We start from the raw sequence: 19,182 nt of genomic DNA, 5'->3' as shown, positions 1-19,182 counted from the left end.
GGACAAGGGGAACTCTGTCCCTGTTGTAGTTGCAGGAGGATGGGGTGAGGGCATCATTGATGACGGTAGAAGGGAAACCACGGTCCTTAAAGAAAGAGGACATTTGAGATGTCCTGGAATGGAAATCCTCATCCTCGGAGCAGATGCGGCGGAGACAGAGGAACTGGGAATAGGGAACTGGGTGGGATCCTTCATGATATAGCTGATCTTTCTGTCCGGCACCTATATGTGCTTGATGGTGGGTTGGCTGGTGCCGGTGATGCGTTGGGCAGTTTTGATTACCTGTTTTCGAGCCTTCTTGTCCACTGGACTGCAGTCTCTGTACCAGGCAGTGATGCAGCTAGTTAGGATGCTCTGTACTGCACATCTGTAGAAGAAAGTGAGTATTGATGTGTGTAGTCTATCTCCCTCAGCTTCCTCAGAAAGTAAAGGTTTTGGTGAGCTTTCCTTATTGTAAGATGAGTTGTGGGACTATCAGAGGTTGAATGAGATATACACTCCCAGGAGTGTAAAAAGGGGTGTGAGTGGTACAAGTTCTCCTGAAGTCGATAACCATTTTGTTTTGGCTATATTTCATTAGAAATTTGAGGAGAATTTGTATGTCAACAAAGACACTCACAGATTTCCAGGAGTACAGTACCATGGAGAGCATTCTGACTGGTTGCATCACCATCTGGTGTGGTGAGGGGTCACTGCACAGGTTTTGAAAAAGTGGCAGAATGTTGCCAACTCAGCCAGCTCTATCAAGGCCACCAGCCTCCCCAGCATTAAGGACACCTTCAAACGTGATGCCTCAAAAAGGTGACATCCATCATTAAGGATACCCATCTGCCAGGACATGCCCTCTTCTCATTGCTACCATCAAGGAGGAAGTACAGAAGCCTGAAGACACATGCTCAATGTTTCAGGAACAGCTTCTTCCCCTCTGCCATCAGATTTCTGAATGAACAGTGAACTTATGAAAGCTACATCTGTAGTTTTTTTCCCTTCTCTTTTTGCACTAATAAATTTCATTTAATTTTCTATTTTTATATACACCTAATTGTAATTTATGTTTTTTTATTACTGCTGCTGCAAAAACAACAATTTCACAAAATACCCCAGTGGTATTAAACCAGATTCTGTTTCTGATTCATTGAGGAAGAGGTTATTTGCTTGACACCAGGCCTTGAGCTGTTCCACCTGCTCTCTGTCCTTAACAGATCTGCCACTGATCAAGTTTTTCTGCAAGTGTTGCTCTGTGTAGCTTGATGTGTCAACATTGCCCCTTGAGCTTGGAGTATTACTCACGGTGGATGTGTGTTATCACCAGTAATTACAATTTGCATGACTGGGCTCTCTGTCCCACAGAATGTGTGTTGTGTGCAGTTTCTTTTATTGAATACCCACATGCCTGGAACGTTTTATAGTTTTTTATTTGTAGATTCGTTCATTGCCAAGTCTCAATGTCAGGACACCTGACTAAAGTCACACACTTTAAAATGTCAGGGTACAGACACGTGAAGAGAGATTTGACCGACTGCACAACTCAGGGACACACAATGTTCTCTGTGATTCTAAATAGTGGCCGACCTTCCAGCAGCGGGAGGACATTTCTTCAATGTTATCAAGGCGGGAGAAAGCTGACAAGAAACGCATCTGTGAGCGACAAAAACAAAACATCATAAACACAAGTGATCTGCAGGTGCTGGAAATCCAGAGCAACACACGCAAAATGCTGGAGGAACTCGGCAGGTCAGGCAGCATCTATGGAGGGGAATAAAGAGTCAACGTTTTGGGATGAGACCCTTCATCAGGATTGGAAAGGAAGTGGGAAAAGACAAAATAAGGTGGAGGAAGGTGGGGTGGAAGAGTACAAGCTGGCAGGTGATTGGTGAGGCCAGCTGAGTGGGAAGGTGGGTGCACCCCTGCAGACTTTTTGGCTATTGGCCACCTTAGCCACCTTAACCATCACACACATGCACACTCTACACACACACACACACACACACACAAATAAATGCATGCACACACCCAATGCTTATGTATGTGGGTGGGGATGTCTGTGGGTGTACAAGTTGTGTTAAAAATGTGTGCTTGGTATTTGTAATTGAGTTTACCCATTGTGGGTGTATGTGGAGCTGTGAATGTGTGTGTGTGTGTGGGGGGGGGGTGCTGAATGCACATGTATGTGTGGGTGTGTGCATGTGTTTGAACCCAATTTCGAGTTGAATGTTGTTTCCATGTCTGCTCCGAGTGGGAACCTCACCTGCTTGTTCCGTTAGGTCCACATATCACTGGGCCACAGAAACAGCTGGAGAGAGAGAGAGAGTGATGCAGTTAGAGAAGACGGAGAAATGGAAAGAGGCATGAAGAGAGGCAAACCCTGATTACCCGACTATTCAGAAACCCCAGCTGCCTGGCACCTGCCTCACTCTTTAGTCCTGAGTGTGAGCTGAGGCTCCAGTGTGCAGGCAGAGCCAGGGTATGAATTGTGGGCCAGCAGTGTGCCGGAGCTAGGAATGGGTCCAGAAGACCATGAATCAGGCTTATGGCAAGAGACAGAGTCTCCAATACTTCTGTTCCCACTTCTAAAGTCACAGGAAAATATACTGCTTACTGTCTGGTATGTAAAAACTGTGAAATAATAATTTTTAAAAATCTTCTGATAGTCCACAACATTTGGAAATGCAAAGGCTGCCAGATTATCGATTTGGATATATTACTAAGATTCAGATGAGCTTTATTTGCCACATGTACATCAATTTTTAAGATTAAGATTTGTGTTACTTGTTACATGTACATTAAAATGTCAAAACATACAGTGAAAGGTGTTTGCGTCAGTGACTAACAAAGTCGGAGAATGTGCGATGGGGCAGCCAGCAAGTGTTGCAATGTTTCCAGTGCCAACATCACATGCTTGTAACCCTATTCCGTACATTTTTGGAATGTTATGCGATCATGCTGATTTAATCTCCATAAAACTGTATGCAGGACAAGTTTTTCACTGTACCTCAGTACACAAGACAATGATAAACCAATTCCAATTGCTTGGAACTTTTATTCACAGAAACAGCATGGTAAAAGGGCCTTATTGCTCAATGAGGCTGTGCCCTCTGTGTGACCAGTTAATCCCGTCTATAGAATGTGGGAAGTCCATAAGACATAGGGGCAGAATTAGACCATTCAGCTCAATGCGATTGCAGCAGGATTTAGACAAATTGGAAAAATGGGCAAAAAAAAGTGGCAGATGCAATAGAGTTTGGAAATGTATGATAATGCATCTTGTTCAAAGGAACAATTGTGTGAATTATCTAAATGAGGAGAAGGTTCAAACATCAGAGGTGCAAAGGGAATTAGGAGTCCTCCTGCAAGACTCTCAGAAGGTTTGCTCCTGTGCTACGTGCCAGTGAGGGTAAGAATAGGATGCTCCGGAGGATGAACAAGTGGCTGAGGAACTGGTGTAGGGGGCAGGGTTTCAGATTTCAGGATCATTGGAACCTCTTCTGGGGCAGGTGGGACCTGTACAAGAGAGACGGGTTACACTTGAACTACAGGGGGACCAATATCCTTTCGGGGAGGTTTGTTAGTGCTATTGGGGAGGCTTTAAACTAGATTTGCAGGGGGATGGGAACCAGAGTGCCAGAGCTGACAGTGTAGCTGGGGTGAAAATAAATGATGTTAAAAGTTCAAGCAAATCCGCTAATAGAAAGGTTGTGAGTGGTGGTAAAAATCTTCTGAGATGTATATCAATGCTAGGAGTATTGCGGGGAAGGCGGATGAGTTGAGGGCGTGGATTGACACGTGGAATTATGATGTTATAGCAATTAGTGAAACTTGGCTACAGGACAGACAGGACAGGCAGGACTGGCAGCTTAATATTCCAGGGTTCCGATGTTTCAGATGTGATCGAGGCACAGGAATGAAAGGTGGGGGAGTAGCATTGCTTGTTAGGGAAAATATTACAGCAGTGCTCAGGCAGGACAGATTAGGGGGCTTGTCTACTGAGTCCTTATGGGTGGAGCTGAGAAACAGGAAAGGTGTGGCCACATTAGTGGGATTGTATTACAGACCACCCAATAGTCAACGAGAATTGGAAGAGCAAATCTGCAGAGAGATAGCAGGCAACTGCAGGAAACATAAAGTTGTGGTGGTAGGGGATTTTAATTTTCCATATATTGATTGGGACTCCCATACTGTGAGGGGTCGAGATGGTTTAGAGTTTGTAAAATGTGTTCAGGAAAGTTTTCTAAATCAATATATAGAGGGACCAACTAGAGGGGATGCAATATTGGATCTCCCGTTAGGAAACGAGTTAGGACAAGTGACGGAAGTCTGTGTAGGGGGGCACTTTGGTTCCAGTGATCATAACACCATTGGTTTCAACTTGATCATGGACAAGGATAGATCTGGTCCTAGGGTTGAGGTTCTGAACTGGAAGAAGGCCAAATTTGAAGAAATGAGAAAGGATCTAAAAAGCGTGGATTGGGACAGGTTGTTCTCTGGCAAAGATGTGATCGGTAGGTGGGAAGCCTTCAAAGGAGAAATTTTGAGAGTGCCGAGTTTGTATGTTCCTGTCAGGATTAAAGGCAAAGTGAATAGGAATAAGGAACCTTGGTTCTCAAGGGATATTGCAACTCTGATAAAGAAGAAGAGGGAGTTGTATGACATGTATAGGAAACAGGGAGTAAATAAGGTGCTTGAGGAGTATAAGAAGTGCAAGAAAATACTTAAGAAAGAAATCAGGAGGGCTAAGAGAAGACTTGAGGTTACCTTGGCAGTCAAAGTGAAGGATAATCCAAAGAGCTTTGACAGGTATATTAAGAGCAAAAGGATTGTAAGGGATAAAATTGGTCCTCTTGAAGATCAGAGTGGACGGCTATGTGCGGAACCAAAGGAAATGGGGGAGATCTTAAATAGGTTTTTTGCGTCTGTATTTACTAAGGAAACTGGCATGAAGTCTATGGAATTAAGGGAAACAAGTAGTGAGATCATGGAAACTGTACAGATCGAAGAGGAGGAGGTCCTTGCTGTCTCGAGGAAAATTAAAGTGGATAAATCCCTTGGACCTGACAGGGTGTTCCCTCGGACCTTGAAGGAGACCAGTGTTGAAATTGCAGGGGCCCTGGCAGAAATATTTAAAATGTCGCTGTCTACAGGTTAGGTGCCGGAGGATTGGAGAGTGGTTCATGTTGTTCCGTTGTTTAAAAAAGGATCGAAAAGTAATCCGGGAAATTATAGGCCAGTAAGTTTAACGTCGGTAGTAGGTAAGTTATTGGAGGGAGTACTAAGAGACAGAATCTACAAGCATTTGGATAGACAGGGACTTATTAGGGAGAGTCAACATGGCTTTGTGCGTGGTAGGTCATGTTTGACCAATCTATTGGAGTTTTTCGAGGAGGTTACCAGGAAGGTGAATGAAGGGAGGGCAGTGGATATTGTCTACATGGACTTCAGTAAGGCCTTTGACAAGGTCCCGCATGGGAGGTTAGTTAGGAAAATTCAGTCGCTAGGTATACATGGAGAGGTGGTAAATTGGATTAGACATTGGCTCAATGGAAGAAACCAAAGAGTGGTAGTAGAGAATTGCTTCTCTGAGTGGAGGCCTGTGACTAGTGGTGTGCCACAGGGATCAGTGCTGGGTCCATTGTTATTTGTCATCTATATCAATGATCTGGATGATAATGTGGTAAATTGGATCAGTAAATTTGCTGATGATACAAAGATTGGAGGTGTAGTAGACAGTGAGGAAGGTTTTCAGAGCCTGCAGAGGGACTTGGACCAGTTGGAAAAATGGGCTGAAAAATGGCAGATGGAGATTAATACAGACAAGTGTAAGGTATTGCACGTTGGAAGGACAAACCAAGGTAGAACATACAGGGTTAATGGTAAGGCACTGAGGAGTGCAGTAGAACAGAGGGATCTGGGAATACAGATACAAAATTCCCTAAAAGTGTCGTCACAGGTAGATAGGGTCGTAAAGGGAGCTTTTGGTACATTGGCCTTTATTAATCAAAGTATTGAGTATAAGAGCTGGAATGTTATGATGAGGTTGTGTAAGGCATTGGTGAGGCCGAATCTGGAGTATTGTGTTCAATTTTGGTCACCAAATTACAGGAAGGATATAAATAAGGTTGAAAAAGTGCAGAGAAGGTTTACAAGGATGTTGCCGGGACTTGAGAAACTCAGTTACAGAGAAAGGTTGAATAGGTTAGGACTTTATTCCCTGGAGCGTAGAAGAATGAGGGGAGATTTGATAGAGGTATATAAAATTATGATGGGTATAGATAGAGTGAATGCAAGCAGGCTTTTTCCACTGAGGCAAGGGGAGAAAAAAACCAGAGGACATGGGTTAAAGGTGAGGGGGGAAAAGTTTAAAAGGAACATTAGCAGGGGCTTTTTCACACAGAGAGTGGTGGGAGTATGGAATGAGCTGCCAGACGAGGTGGTAAATGCGGGTTCTTTTTTAACATTTAAGAATAAATTGGACAGATACATGGATGGGAGGTGTGTGGAGGGATATGGTCCGTGTGCAGGTCAGTGGGACTAGGCAGAAAATGGTTCGGCACAGCCAAGAAGGGCCAAAAGGCCTTTTTCTGTGCTGTAGTTTTTCTATGGTTTCTAAGGTTCATTTACAGGTAAAGAGGAATTTTTTTAGCCAGAGAGTAGTGAATTTGTGGAATACTCTGCCAAAAGACTGCGGTGAAGGCCAAATCTGTGGGTATATTTAAGACAGAAGTTGATCGTTTCCTGATTGGTCAGGACTTCGAAGAATATGGCAAGAAGGCAGGTGTATGGGGTTGAGTAGGATCCGGGATCAGCCATGATGGAGCGGCAGGGTCTTTAGGGATGTTTAAAGCAGAAGATAATATATTCCTGATTGGTCAGGCAACAAGGGATATGTTGAGAGCTCTTGGGGTCCAAGTCCATAGGACACTCAAAGCTGCTGCGAATGTTGACTCTGTGGTTAAGAAGGCATACGGTGTATTGGCCTTCATCAATCATGGGATTGAGTTTAAGAGCCGAGAGGTAACGTTGCAGCTATATAGGACCCTGGTCAGACCCCACTTGGAGTACTGTGCTCAGTTCTGGTCACCTCACTACAAGAGGGACGTGGAAACCATAGAGAGTGTGCAGAGGAAATTGACAAGGATGTTGCCTGGATTGGGGAGCATGCCTTATGAGAATAGGTTGAATGAACTCGGGCTTTTCTCCTTGGAGCAACGGAGGATGAGAGGTGACCTGATAGAGGTGTATGAGATGATGAGAGGCATTGATCATGTGGATAGTCAGAAGCTTTTTCCCAGGGCTGAAATGGCTAGAACGAGAGGGCACAGTTTTAAGATGCTTGGAAGTAGGTACAGAGGAGATGTCGGGGTAAGTTTTTTTACGCAGAGAGTGGTGAGTACGTGGAATGGGCTGCTGGTGGAGGCGGAAACAATAGGGTCTTTTAAGAGACTCCTGGATGGGTATGTGGAGCTTAGAAAAATAGAGGGCTATGGGTAAGCCTAGGTAGTTCTAAGGTAAGGACATGTTCGGCACAGCTTTGTGGCCCAAAGGGCCTGTATTGTGCTGTAGGCTTTCTATGTTTCTATGAATACGTGTATGGGGTTGAATGGGATCCGGGATCAGCCATGATGAAATGATGGAGTGGACTTGATGGGCTAATTCTGGTCTTAACAGTCAGGATAAACAACTGCTCCTGCCTCCCCAACATCCCCAACACAGAAACCTCCCAGGGCTGTGTACTGAACCCATTCCTGTACACTCTGCTCAATTGACTGCATGGCCAAATACCCAAGAGTCGCATTGTCAAGTTTGCTGATGACACGACAGTTGTGGGGCTCATCACCAACTATGATGGTCTCCAGAAAGGAGGTGAAAGAGCTCAAGGCCTGGAACACCTCATCCACCATAAATAAGCTCTTCCTCAATTTCATCAAGACAAAGGAGATGGTTATCGATTGCAGAATGCACACCACTCACACCCCTCTTTACAGCAGTGGAAACTGCAAGCAGTTTCAAATTCCTGGGAGTGACATCTTGCACAAACTCTTATGTCCCAGAAAACATCTTCCGCAGTCAGGAAAACTCAGCAATTCCTCCACTTTCCGAGGAGGCTGAAGCGAGCTGGACTTTGCACACATCATTCTATGGATATGTAATAGAGAACATCCTAACTTACTGCATAGTGGAGAAACGGCACTGCGGCAGGCAGGAAGGCTCTACAACGGGTAGTGAAAACTGCCCATGCATCACTGGCACCAGCCTACCCACCATCAAAAGTATATACAGTAAAATGCTGAAAATGGGCCGGTAACATCTTGAAGGATCCCACCCACCCTGCTCAAAGACTGTCCCACTCCCATCAGAGAGGAGGCTATATAGCCTATCACCTGCCTCCTAGAACATTTTGCTCCCCTCCTCCCATCTTCTTACTCTGACTTCTCAATTTTCTTTACGGTCCTGATGAAGGGACTCAGCCCGAAACACCGACTGTTTACTGTTTTCCATAGATGCTGCCTGGCCTGCTGAGTTCCTCCTGCAATTTGTGTGTGTTGCTCTGGACTAACAGCATCTGCAGATTTTCTCTTGTTTGTGATTCGATTCAAAAACAGTTACTTTCCGCAACCAGTATGGCTGATCAACACCTCCAACAGACCCATCCCTCCACACCCCCAACCACCACTTTATCACTTCCTTTTAGAACCACCACTTTATCACCTCCTTTTAGACGAGTCATCCTATGTAGATATTCCAATGCCTCATGTCACTTACGTACATACAATTGATCTAAGTGTATAAGTTATCTTATCCATTCATAGTTACTGTCTTTTTCACTATTGTCTTCTTTATCTTACTGTGTTTTTGTGCTGTATCAGGTTCAGAATAACTTGTCTACTGGAAATGACAATCTTGAAACTTAAACAACCTGCACTGCATTTTCTCTCTAACTGTTGCGCTTTATTTTGATTTGTTATTGTTTTACCTCAATGCTCTGTGTGGGAACAGCACAACACAAGCTTTTCATTGTATCTCAGAATAAATTAATCCCATTTCCAATTGCTTGGAAACATTTTGACAAACCCTGGGGCTGTGAAATTCCAGTCCACTCTCGCTCACCCTTCACATCAAGCCTGCAGTCCACTGCTGCCTCTCCCAACATGTTCACAGCTTTGCACGTGTAGACGCCCCCGTCAAAAGTCGACGGCTTGCGGATTTCCAGGGTGCAGATGCCCTGGTTGGTTAGAATCCGGAACTTTGGGTTCTCCTCAAGCAAGGCCTTGTTTTTCAACCAGCTGATTTTGGGCTGTAACGTTACAAAGAAATGAACCAATGGGTTATAACAACCAAATTGGTGACACAGAGTGAAGTGTAACCAGTTATGGTGTGATGTTTTATAATTAGCTGTAATATGCAATTCTGAATCAGAATCAGGTTTATTATCACTGACATTTGTTGTTTTACTGCAACAGCACAATGCAATAAACAAAATGTCCTATAGAAATATATATATGTGTGTAGATTCTGGCTAATTTGGCCATCGGTTAATCAGGGCAACCATTTATTTATGGCATCTCTTAAAGATGAAAAACTAATTTGCTGGGATTCCCTTCATATACTTGGGACACTATGCTGTGATGGGGCAGAAGACTGTTGCTAAACCATCCAACGGCCACACGTGTGCTCAGACTAACCAGACTTAATAATTAGCACGTCACGAGGAGAAGGAGATGAATAATGCGGTAGTGTTGATGGGGAAGAAAAGGAATGGAGTGGTAGTGTCCATGGGTTCATGGATCATTCAAACAAATGATGGTAGAGGAGAAGGAGCTGTTTCTAAACGTGAGTCTTTAGGTCTTTCATCATGGTAGTAATGAGAAGAGAGTATCTCCTACATAGAACATAGAATAGTACAGCACATTACAGGCCCTTCAGCCCACAATGTTGTGCCGACCCTCAAACCCTGCCTCCCATATAACCCCCCACCTTAAATTCCTCCATATAACTGTCTAGTAGTCTCTTAAATTTCACGAGTGTATCTGCCTCCACCACTGACTCAGGCAGTGCATTCCATGCACCAACCACTCTCTGAGTAAAAAACCTTCCTCGAATATCCCCCTTGAACCCTCACCTTAAAGCCAAGTCCTCTTGTATTGAGCAGTGGTGCCCTGGGGAAGAGGCGCTGGCTATCCACTCTATCTATTCCTCTTAATATCTTGTACACCTCTACCATGTCTCCTCTCATCCTCCTTCTCTCCAAAGAGTAAAGCCCTAGCTCCCTTAATCTCCGATCATAATGCATACTTTCTAAACCAGGCAGCATCCTGGTAAATCTCCTCTGTACCCTTTCCAATGCTTCTACATTCTTCCTATAATGAGGTGACCAGAACTGGACACAGTACTCCAAGTGTGGCCTAACCAGAGTTTTATAGAGCTGCATCATTACATCGCGACTCTTAAACTCTATCCCTTGATTTATGAAAGCCAACACCCCATAAGCTTTGGTAAGGGTCCTTAATAACAGATGATTTATGAAAGCCAACACGCCATAAGCTTTGGTAAGGGTCCTTAATAACAGATGATTTATGAAAGCCAACACGCCATAAGCTTTGGTAAGGGTCCTTAATAACAGATGATTTATGAAAGCCAACACCCCATAAGCTTTGGTAATGGTCCTTAATAACAGGTGTCACCTTCTTGAGGCATCATGTTTTGAAGATGCCCTCAATGGTGGCTAGTGCTCATGATGGAGCTGCCTGAGTATCGGGTGAAACACTTTGCAAAGGAGCCTTGATGCAATTTACACTCCATAAGACATAGGAGCAGAATTAGGCCATTCAGCCCATCGAGTCTGATCTGCCATTCCATCATGGCTGATCCCCGATCCCACTCAACCCCATATGCCTGCCTCATTGCCATATCCTTTGATGTGCTGACCAATCAGGAAACGATCAACTTCTTTAAGTATACCCATGGACTTGGCCTCCACCACAGTCTGTGACAGAGCATTCCACAAATTCACTACTCTCTGGCTAAAAAAACTCCTCCTTACCTCTGTTCTAAAGTGTCGCCCCTCAAGTTCGAGGCTGTGCCCTCTAGTTCTGGATACCCCCATCATAGGATACATCCTCTCCACATCCACGCTATCTAGTCCTTTCAACACTTGGTAGATTTCAATGAGCTTCCCCCCCACATTCTTCTAAGTTCCAGTGAGTACAGGCCCAAAGCTGCCAAACACTTCTCATATGTTAACCCCTTCATTCCCAGAATCATCCTTGTGAATCTCCTCTAGACTCTCTCCAATGACATCACATCCTTTCTGAGATATGGGGCCCAAAATTTAGACAAATTGGAAGAAAGGGCAAAAAGGTGACAGAAACAGTGTTGGAAAATGTACGATAATGTATTTTGGTAAAAGAACCAGAGAGTAGTAATACTGTGGAATGCTCTGCCAGAGACTGCGGTGGAGGCCAAGTCCGTGCGTATATTTAAGGTGAAAGTTGATCGGTCAGGGCATCAAATGATATGATGAGAGGGCCAGTGTATGGGGTTGATTGGAATCCGGGATCAGCCATGATGGAATGGTGGAGCAGACTTGATTAGGATGAATGGCCTAATTCTGCTCCTATGTCTTATGGTCTTATGGTCTAAAACTATTAATGATACTCAGTGGTCACTATATTAAGTACACTTGCTCATTAATGCAATTATCTAATCCTCCGTCAGCTGAATTATTTCTCCTTTGGCTCCTTCCACTTCCTTCAAGCAAAAGGGGTAGCGATGGGCACTTGCATGGGTCCCAGCTATGCCTGTCTTTTTGTCGGCCATGTGGAACAGTCTATGTTCCAAGCCTACACTAGCGCCTGTCCCCCACTTTTCCAATGCTACATCAATGGCTACATTGGGGCTGCTTCCTGCACCCATGCCAAGTTCTTTGACTTTATCAACTCTGCCTCCAACTTCCACCCTGCCCTCACATTTACCTGATCCATTTCCAACACCTTCCCCCCCCCCCCGGCTTTCTCAATCTCACTCTCTCTATCTCTGGAGACAGCTTATCTACTGATGTCTATCATAAACCCATGGACTCTTAGAGCTACCTGGACTATACCTCTTCCCACCCTGTTACTTATAAAAACACCATCCCCTTCTCTCAATTCCTCAGTCTCCACTGCATATGCTCTCAGGATGAAGCTTTTCATTCCAGAACGAAGAAGATGTCCTCCTTCTTCAAAGAAAGGGACTTCCCTTCATCCACTATCAATGCTGCCCTCACCCACATCTCTTCCATTTCACACACATCTAGTGTTACCCCATCCTTCTGCCACCCTACCAGGGATAGGGTCACTGTAGTCCTCACATACCACCCACCAGCCTCTGTGTCCAGCACATAATTCTCCGCAACTTCCGCCATCTCCAACGGGATCCCACCACCATGCAGATCTTTCCCTCCCCCCCACTTTCTGCTTTCCGCAGGGATCACTCCCTACGCAACTCCCTTGTCCATTTGTCCCTCCCCACTGATCTCCCTCCTGGCACTAATCCTTACAAGCAGAAGAGATGCTACACCTCCTCCCACACTACTATCCAGGGCCCCAAACAGTCCTTCCAGATGAGTCTGTTGGGGTCATATGCTGTGTCTGGTGCTCCCAGTGTTCCCTTTTGTATATTGGTGAGACCCGACATAGATTGGGAGACCGTTTTGCTGAGCACCTATGCTCTGTCTGCCAGAACAAGTGGGATCTCCCAGTGGCCAATTCCACTTCCCATTCTGATATGATAATCCATGGCATGCTCTACTGTCATGGTGAGACCACACTCAATTTGCAGGAACAACACCTTATATTCCCTCTGGGTAGCCTCTAACCTGATGGCATGAACATTGATTTCTCGAACTTCCGGTACTGCCCCACCCCCCTCTCCTTCACCATTCCCTATTCCCTTTTCCCTCTCTCACCTTATCTCCTTACCTGCCCATCGCCTTCTCCCCCCTTTTCTTTCTTCCAGGGCTTTCTGCCCTCTCCTATCAGATTCCCCCTTCTCCAGCCCTGTATCTCTTTCACCAATGAACTTCCCATCTTTTTACTTCACCCCCTCCTCCCAGTTTCATCTATCACCTTGTGTTTCTCTCTCCCCTCCCCCACCTTTTAAATCTACTCCTCATCTTTTTTTCTCCTGTCCTGCCAAAGGGTCTCGGCCTGAAACGTTGACTGTTCTCTTTTCCATAGATCCTGCCTGGCTTGCAGAGTTCCTCCAGTATTTTGTGTGTGTTAATTTATCTCATCAGCCAGTCATGTGGCAGTAACTCAATGCATACAAGCATTCAGACGTGGTTGAGAGGTTCCGTTGTTGTTCAGACCAAACACCAGATTGGGGAAGAAATGTGATCCAGGTGACTTCAACATGAAATGATTATTGATGCCAGATAGGGTGGTTTGAGTTTCTCAGAAACTGATGATTTCCTGGGATTTTCATGCACAAGTCTCAAGAGTAAACAGTGGAAAAATGAAAAAAAAATCCAGTGAGTGGCAGTTCTGCAGGGGATTGTGCCTTGTTAAGGAGAGGGGTCAGAGGAGAATGGCCAAACTAGTTCAAGCTGACAGGAAGGCAACAGTAACTCAAATAACCACACGCTATAACAGTGGTGTGCTGAAGAGCATCTCTAAATGCACAACACTTAGAACCTGGAAGTCATGGGCTACAGTAGCAGGAGACCACCAACATACATCAGAAGCCACTTTATTAGGTACAGGAAGTACATAATCAATTGGCCGCTGAGTGTACATTGCACGATTGCTGTTTAATGGTAGGTGATTCAAATAAATTGCATCAATCCAGCTGGTGACAGCATATTACGCTACTACTGGTTGTAAAAATTTCGTCAAAAACAGCCAGCTCCATCATAGCTACCATCTCCCCAGTTTCAAGGATATCTTCAAAAGGAGATGCCTCAAAGTGGCTGCATCTATCATTAAGACCATGAGATATAGGAGCAGAATTAAGCCATTAGGCCCATCGAGTCTGCTCCGCTATTTCGTCATGGCTGATCCAATTTTCCTATCAGCCCCGACCTCCTGCCTTCTCCCCGTATCCTTTCATGCCTGACCAATAAATATACATATACATACAGCTGCCTCTGACAAAGAATTCCACAGATTCATCACCCTCTAGCTAAACAAATTCCTCCTCATCTCCATTCCAAAAGGATGCCCACTTATCTTGAGGCTGTGTCCTCTGGTCTTAGACTCTCCCACTATAGGAAGCATCCTGTCTACATCCAGTATATCAAGGCCTTTCACTATTCAATAGGTTTCAGTGAGGTCCCCCTTATTCTTCTGAATTCTAGTGAATAAAGTCCCAAGGCCATCAAACACTCTTCATATGACGAGCCATTTAATCCTGGAATCATTTTCGTGAACCTCCTTTGAACTCTCTCCAATTTCAGCACATCCTTTCTAAGGGGCCCAAAACTGCTCACAATACTCCAAGTGAGGTCTCACCAGTGATTTACAAAGTTTCAACATTACATCCTTGTGTTTATATTCTAGTCCTTGAATGCTAACATTGCATTTGCCTTCCTTACCACAGAATCCACCTGCAAATTAAACTTTAGGGGATCCTGCACAAGGACTCCCAAGTCCATTTGCACCTCAGATTTTTGTATTTTCTCTCCATTTATAAAATAGTCAACTCTTTAATTTCTTCCACCAAAGTACATTTCCATACACTTCACGACTCTGTATTCCATCTGCCATTTCTTTGCCCATTCTCCTAACCTGGCTAAGTCCTTCTGTAGCCCCTCTACTTCCTCAAAACTATCTGCTCCTCCACCTATCATATTGTCTGCAAACTTTTTAACAAAGTCATCAATTCTATCATCCAAATTATTAATATATAATTTAAAAAAAAATAGTCCCAACACAGACCCCTGTGGAACACCACTAGTTACTGGCATCTGAACTGAAAAGGCTCCCTTTATTCCCACACTTTGCCTCCTGCCAATCAGCCCCTGCTTTATTCATGCTAGAATCTTTCCTGTAATACCATAGGCTCGTAGCTTGTTATGCAGCCTCATGTGTGGCACCTTGTTTAAAGGCCTTCTGAAAATCCAAATACACAACATCAACCGATTCTTCTTTGCCTGTTCTACTTGTCAATTCTTCAAAGAATTGCAACAGATTTTGAACTTCGAGGAACATAAGATTCTCTCTTGTGGAGACCATGCTGACTATGGCCCATTTTATCATGTGCCTCCAATCACCGTGAGACCTCATCCTTAATAATCAACTCCAACATCTTCCCAACCACTAAAATCAGACTAACTGGCCTACAGTTTCCTTTCTTCTGCCTCTTTTCCTTCTTGAAGACTTCCTCCAAACTGCTGGTGTCTTCCACAGTGATGACTGATGCAAAAATACTTATTCAGTTCATCCACAAATTCATTGTCCCCAATTACTACCTCTCCAGCATTGTTTTCCAGTGGTCCAATATCCACTCCTGCCTCTATTTTACACTTTATGCATCTGAAGAACCTTTTGGTATTCTCTTTAATATTATTTCATACTCCATCTTTACCTTCTTAATGACTTTTCTAGTTGCCTTCTGTTGCTTTTTAAAAGCTTCCCAATCCTCTAACTTCCCACTAACTTTAATTCTATTATATGTCCTCCCTTTGGCTTTTATGTTGGCTTTGACTTCTTTTGTTAGCCACAGTTATGTCATCTTTCCTTTAGAATACTTCTTCCTCTTTGAGGTGTATATATCCTTTGCCTTCCAAATTGCTTCCAGAAGTTTTAAGACCTTAAGACCATAAGATATAGGAGCAGAAATTCCAGCCATTAAGGTCCCCACCACTCAGGACATGCCCTCTTCTCAATACTACCACCAGCGAGGAAGTCTGGGAGCCTAAAGACACACACTTAACATTTTAAGAACAGCTTCTTGCCCTCTGCCATCAGATTTCTAAATGGACGATCAACATACCTCACTAATGTACCTCACTATTTTTGCTCATTTTATTGTTATTTATATTTTTATTTTGAGATTTTGTTTTTAATTTTTGTCCTGCTTATTTATAGGTGTGTGTGTGTGTGTGTGTGTGTGTGTGTGTGTGTGTGTTTCTTATTGTAATTTATAGTTGTTTTTATGCATTGCACTGCACTGCTGTTGCAAAGCAGTACATTTTACAACACATGTCAGCGACATTAAACCTGATTCTGATTCCGATTCTGGTAATTTAAGAATGAGCTGTGTCACAACATCATCTTGTCGAAGGTTGAGAGTCTCTGGAATACTCTGCTCTGCTGTTGGGGGTGGGGTGCGGTTGGTGCCTGGGATCACTGGGTATTGAAAGTGGAAGTGGATACATTTTGGAGAGATCAGGGGATTGAGGACTATCGAGCAATGGCTGAGAAGAAGAAATATGGTTTGGGAGTACACCAGCCATGAACTCATTGAAGGGTATAAAAGGAATCACAAGGCACAGGATAACTGTCCCACAGAAGAAGTTGTTCTCAGATGGCAGGCGTAGGCAACCGTGGCTGACAAAGGAAGATAAGGACTGCATAAAAGCCAAGTATAAGGTAGCAAAACTGGGTGGGGAGTTGGATGATTGTGAAACCTTTAAACTCCAACAAAAGGCAATTAAAAAACCATAGGAAGGGAAAAGATGAAATATGAGGGCAAACTAGCCAATAATATAAAGTGGGATACTAAAAGATTTTTCAGTTATATAAAGAGTAAAAGAGAGGTGAGAATTGATATTGGATCACTGGAAAATGATACTGGTGAGGTAGTAATGCGGGACAAAGAAATGGCAGATAAACAATGGGTACTTTGAATCTGTCTTCACTGTGGAAGACACTATAGAGGTCCGTGAGTGTCAGGGAGCAGGAGTAAGTGCCATTGCAATTACAAAGGAAGAAGTGCTAGGTAGATTGAAAGGTCTTAAGGTGGCAAAGAGCAGTGAATTTGTGGAATGCTCTACCACAGACTGCGGTGGAGGCCAAGTCCATGGGTATATTCAAAGCGGAAGTTGATAGATTTCTGATCGGTCAGGGCATCAAGGAATATGGTGAGAGGGCAGGTGTATGGGGTTGAGTGGGATTTGGGATCAGTCATGATGAAGTAGCAGAGCTAACTCGATGGGCTGAAGTGAGATTTCGGGATGCGATAATTCCGACTGTACAATTAGAACTCTCATGACGTGGGCCTTTGATTGAAGGCCTCTGGGGGCGAGAGGGTGTTCCAGCTGGGGACTGAGGTATGCATCTTACCTTGGGATTACCCCTTACACTGCAGAAGAGCTTGGTGGTAAATCCCACTGTGGTGGTCTTGTCCACTGGCGGCTGAGTGAATTTAGGGGGCTCGGTGAAGTCCTTCCCCTTATATACAGGTGGGCTGTACTTTGTACCTGAGACAGAAATAGACAGTCATTATACAGCATGGAAACAGCCATCTCGTCTGATGCAGAGCAGACTTAAAGCAGAGTGCTAGGAGTTGATCTTAGCCATGAATGATTCATCCAGACCAGCATTTACTAATTATCTGCATAGGTCATTGAAGAAGGACTAGATTGTGATTCCACGGGCTCCACCGATCAGTGTTAAATTATACAAACAAATAAATAGGGAGATTTGGTATCAGCAAATTCCTACAGATGTACTGTGGAGAGCATTGCAGCTGATTGCATCACAGTCTGGTATGGAGGGACATCTTCAAAACATGATGTCTCTAAAAGGCAGCATCCATCACGAGGAACTACCCAGGACTTCTAGTCAAACTCTTCTCATTAATACAATCAAGGAGGAGGTACAGGAGCCTAAAGACACAAGATTTTTGTAACAGCTTCTTCCCTTCTACCATCAGATTTCTGAGCAGACAATGAACCAGTCCATGGGCACTGCCAAACTATTTTTGCTCTCTTTTTGCACTAATTACTGATTTTTATCTTATCGTAACTGAGAGTATAGTTTTATGTACAGTACTGATGCTGCTAAACAACAGACTTCACAACATGTGTCAGGGACAATAAACCTGATTCCAATTCCAATTCTGATCCTGGTCAGTTAAAACAGAGTTGTGTAGGAACTTCATCTAGAGGGTGGGGAGTCCCTGGAATTATCTGCTCCAGGAGTTTTTGGTGGCTGGGTGGCTTGGTGACTCCGGAGAAGAGATTGCCCAATTGATCCTGGGGAAACTGGAAGTGGTCAGGTTTGGGATGGCGCTGCCCACTTCTATCTTGCCCGCCTTTGACTAGAAGTTGGGAGTGGGTTAAGCTAATATGGCGGGGGGGTGGGGGTGGAACCCGTATGATAGAGCTGAGGATGAGCCAGCAGGTTTACAGGTAGATGATGGGTGTAACATGAATGTAAGGAAGGACAAGATAATAATTGGGTACAAATGCAGACAGAGCAAAGAGTTAAATTGTAGCACAAAGCTAAATTCATAAGGGTGAGGAATATAGGACTGAAGGTGTATAGCATTTGGAATCAGCCGGAAGAGTTTCTGCCGAGTTAGAGATTGGTCGATATGATGTTGTGGGCATCACTGAATCGTGGCAGAATGAAGGTCATAGTTGGGAGCTTAACATCAAGGGATATACCTTGTATCAGAAGGACAGGCAGGAAGGCATAGGCAGTGGTGTGGCTCTGCTGGTAAGAGATGGAATTACATCTTTAGAAAGAGGTGACATAGGGTTAGAGAATGTTGAATTGTGTGGGTGGAGTTAAGAAATTGCAAGGGTGAAAAAAAACTATTATAGGAATCAAATTTAGGCAACCAAATAGTGGCTACGATGTGGAATTGAGATTGCAAAGGGAGCTGGAAAAGGCATGTAATAAGGGTAATGTCACAATTGTAATGGGGGATTTCAATATGCAAGGAGATTGGAAAAATCAGATTGGTGCCATATCACAGGAGAGGGAGTTTGTTGAATGCCCACAAAATTGGTTTTTGGAGTAGCTTGTGCTTGCGCCTACTTAGGGAAAGGCTGTCTTAGATTAGGTGTTATATAATAACCCATACCTTATTAGGGAGGTTACTGTAAAGGAACTCTTAGGAGGCAATGATCATAATATGATTGAATTCATGCTGCAGTTTGAGAGGGAGAAGCATAACTCACATGTATCAGTATCACAATGGACTAAAGGGAATTACAGAGGCATGAGAGAGGAGTTTGCCCTGGTGGATTGGTGGAGG

The 19,182-nt window shown here is 44.1% G+C and overlaps 1 protein-coding gene across 1 annotated transcript in view; it reads right to left on the bottom strand.

Moving 5' to 3' along the window:
- Positions 1-1,397: 1,397 nt before the first annotated feature.
- LOC134355953 (myosin-binding protein H-like) overlaps positions 1,398-19,182 on the bottom strand; it is an 87,131-nt gene continuing 69,346 nt past the window's right edge. The window contains exons 8-11 of the mRNA XM_063066495.1: positions 17,259-17,395; positions 9,103-9,289; positions 2,249-2,293; positions 1,398-1,638 (exon numbers count right to left, since the gene is read on the bottom strand). Coding sequence (XP_062922565.1) covers positions 2,274-2,293; positions 9,103-9,289; positions 17,259-17,395 — 344 coding nt within the window. The 3' untranslated portion in view covers positions 1,398-1,638; positions 2,249-2,273. The remainder of the gene's footprint in view (positions 1,639-2,248; positions 2,294-9,102; positions 9,290-17,258; positions 17,396-19,182) is intronic.

This window comes from Mobula hypostoma, chromosome 13, assembly GCF_963921235.1.
Source record: "Mobula hypostoma chromosome 13, sMobHyp1.1, whole genome shotgun sequence".
In the NCBI taxonomy this organism is placed as follows: Eukaryota; Metazoa; Chordata; class Chondrichthyes; order Myliobatiformes; family Myliobatidae; genus Mobula; species Mobula hypostoma.
This window is presented reverse-complemented; position numbering and strand designations above follow the sequence as displayed.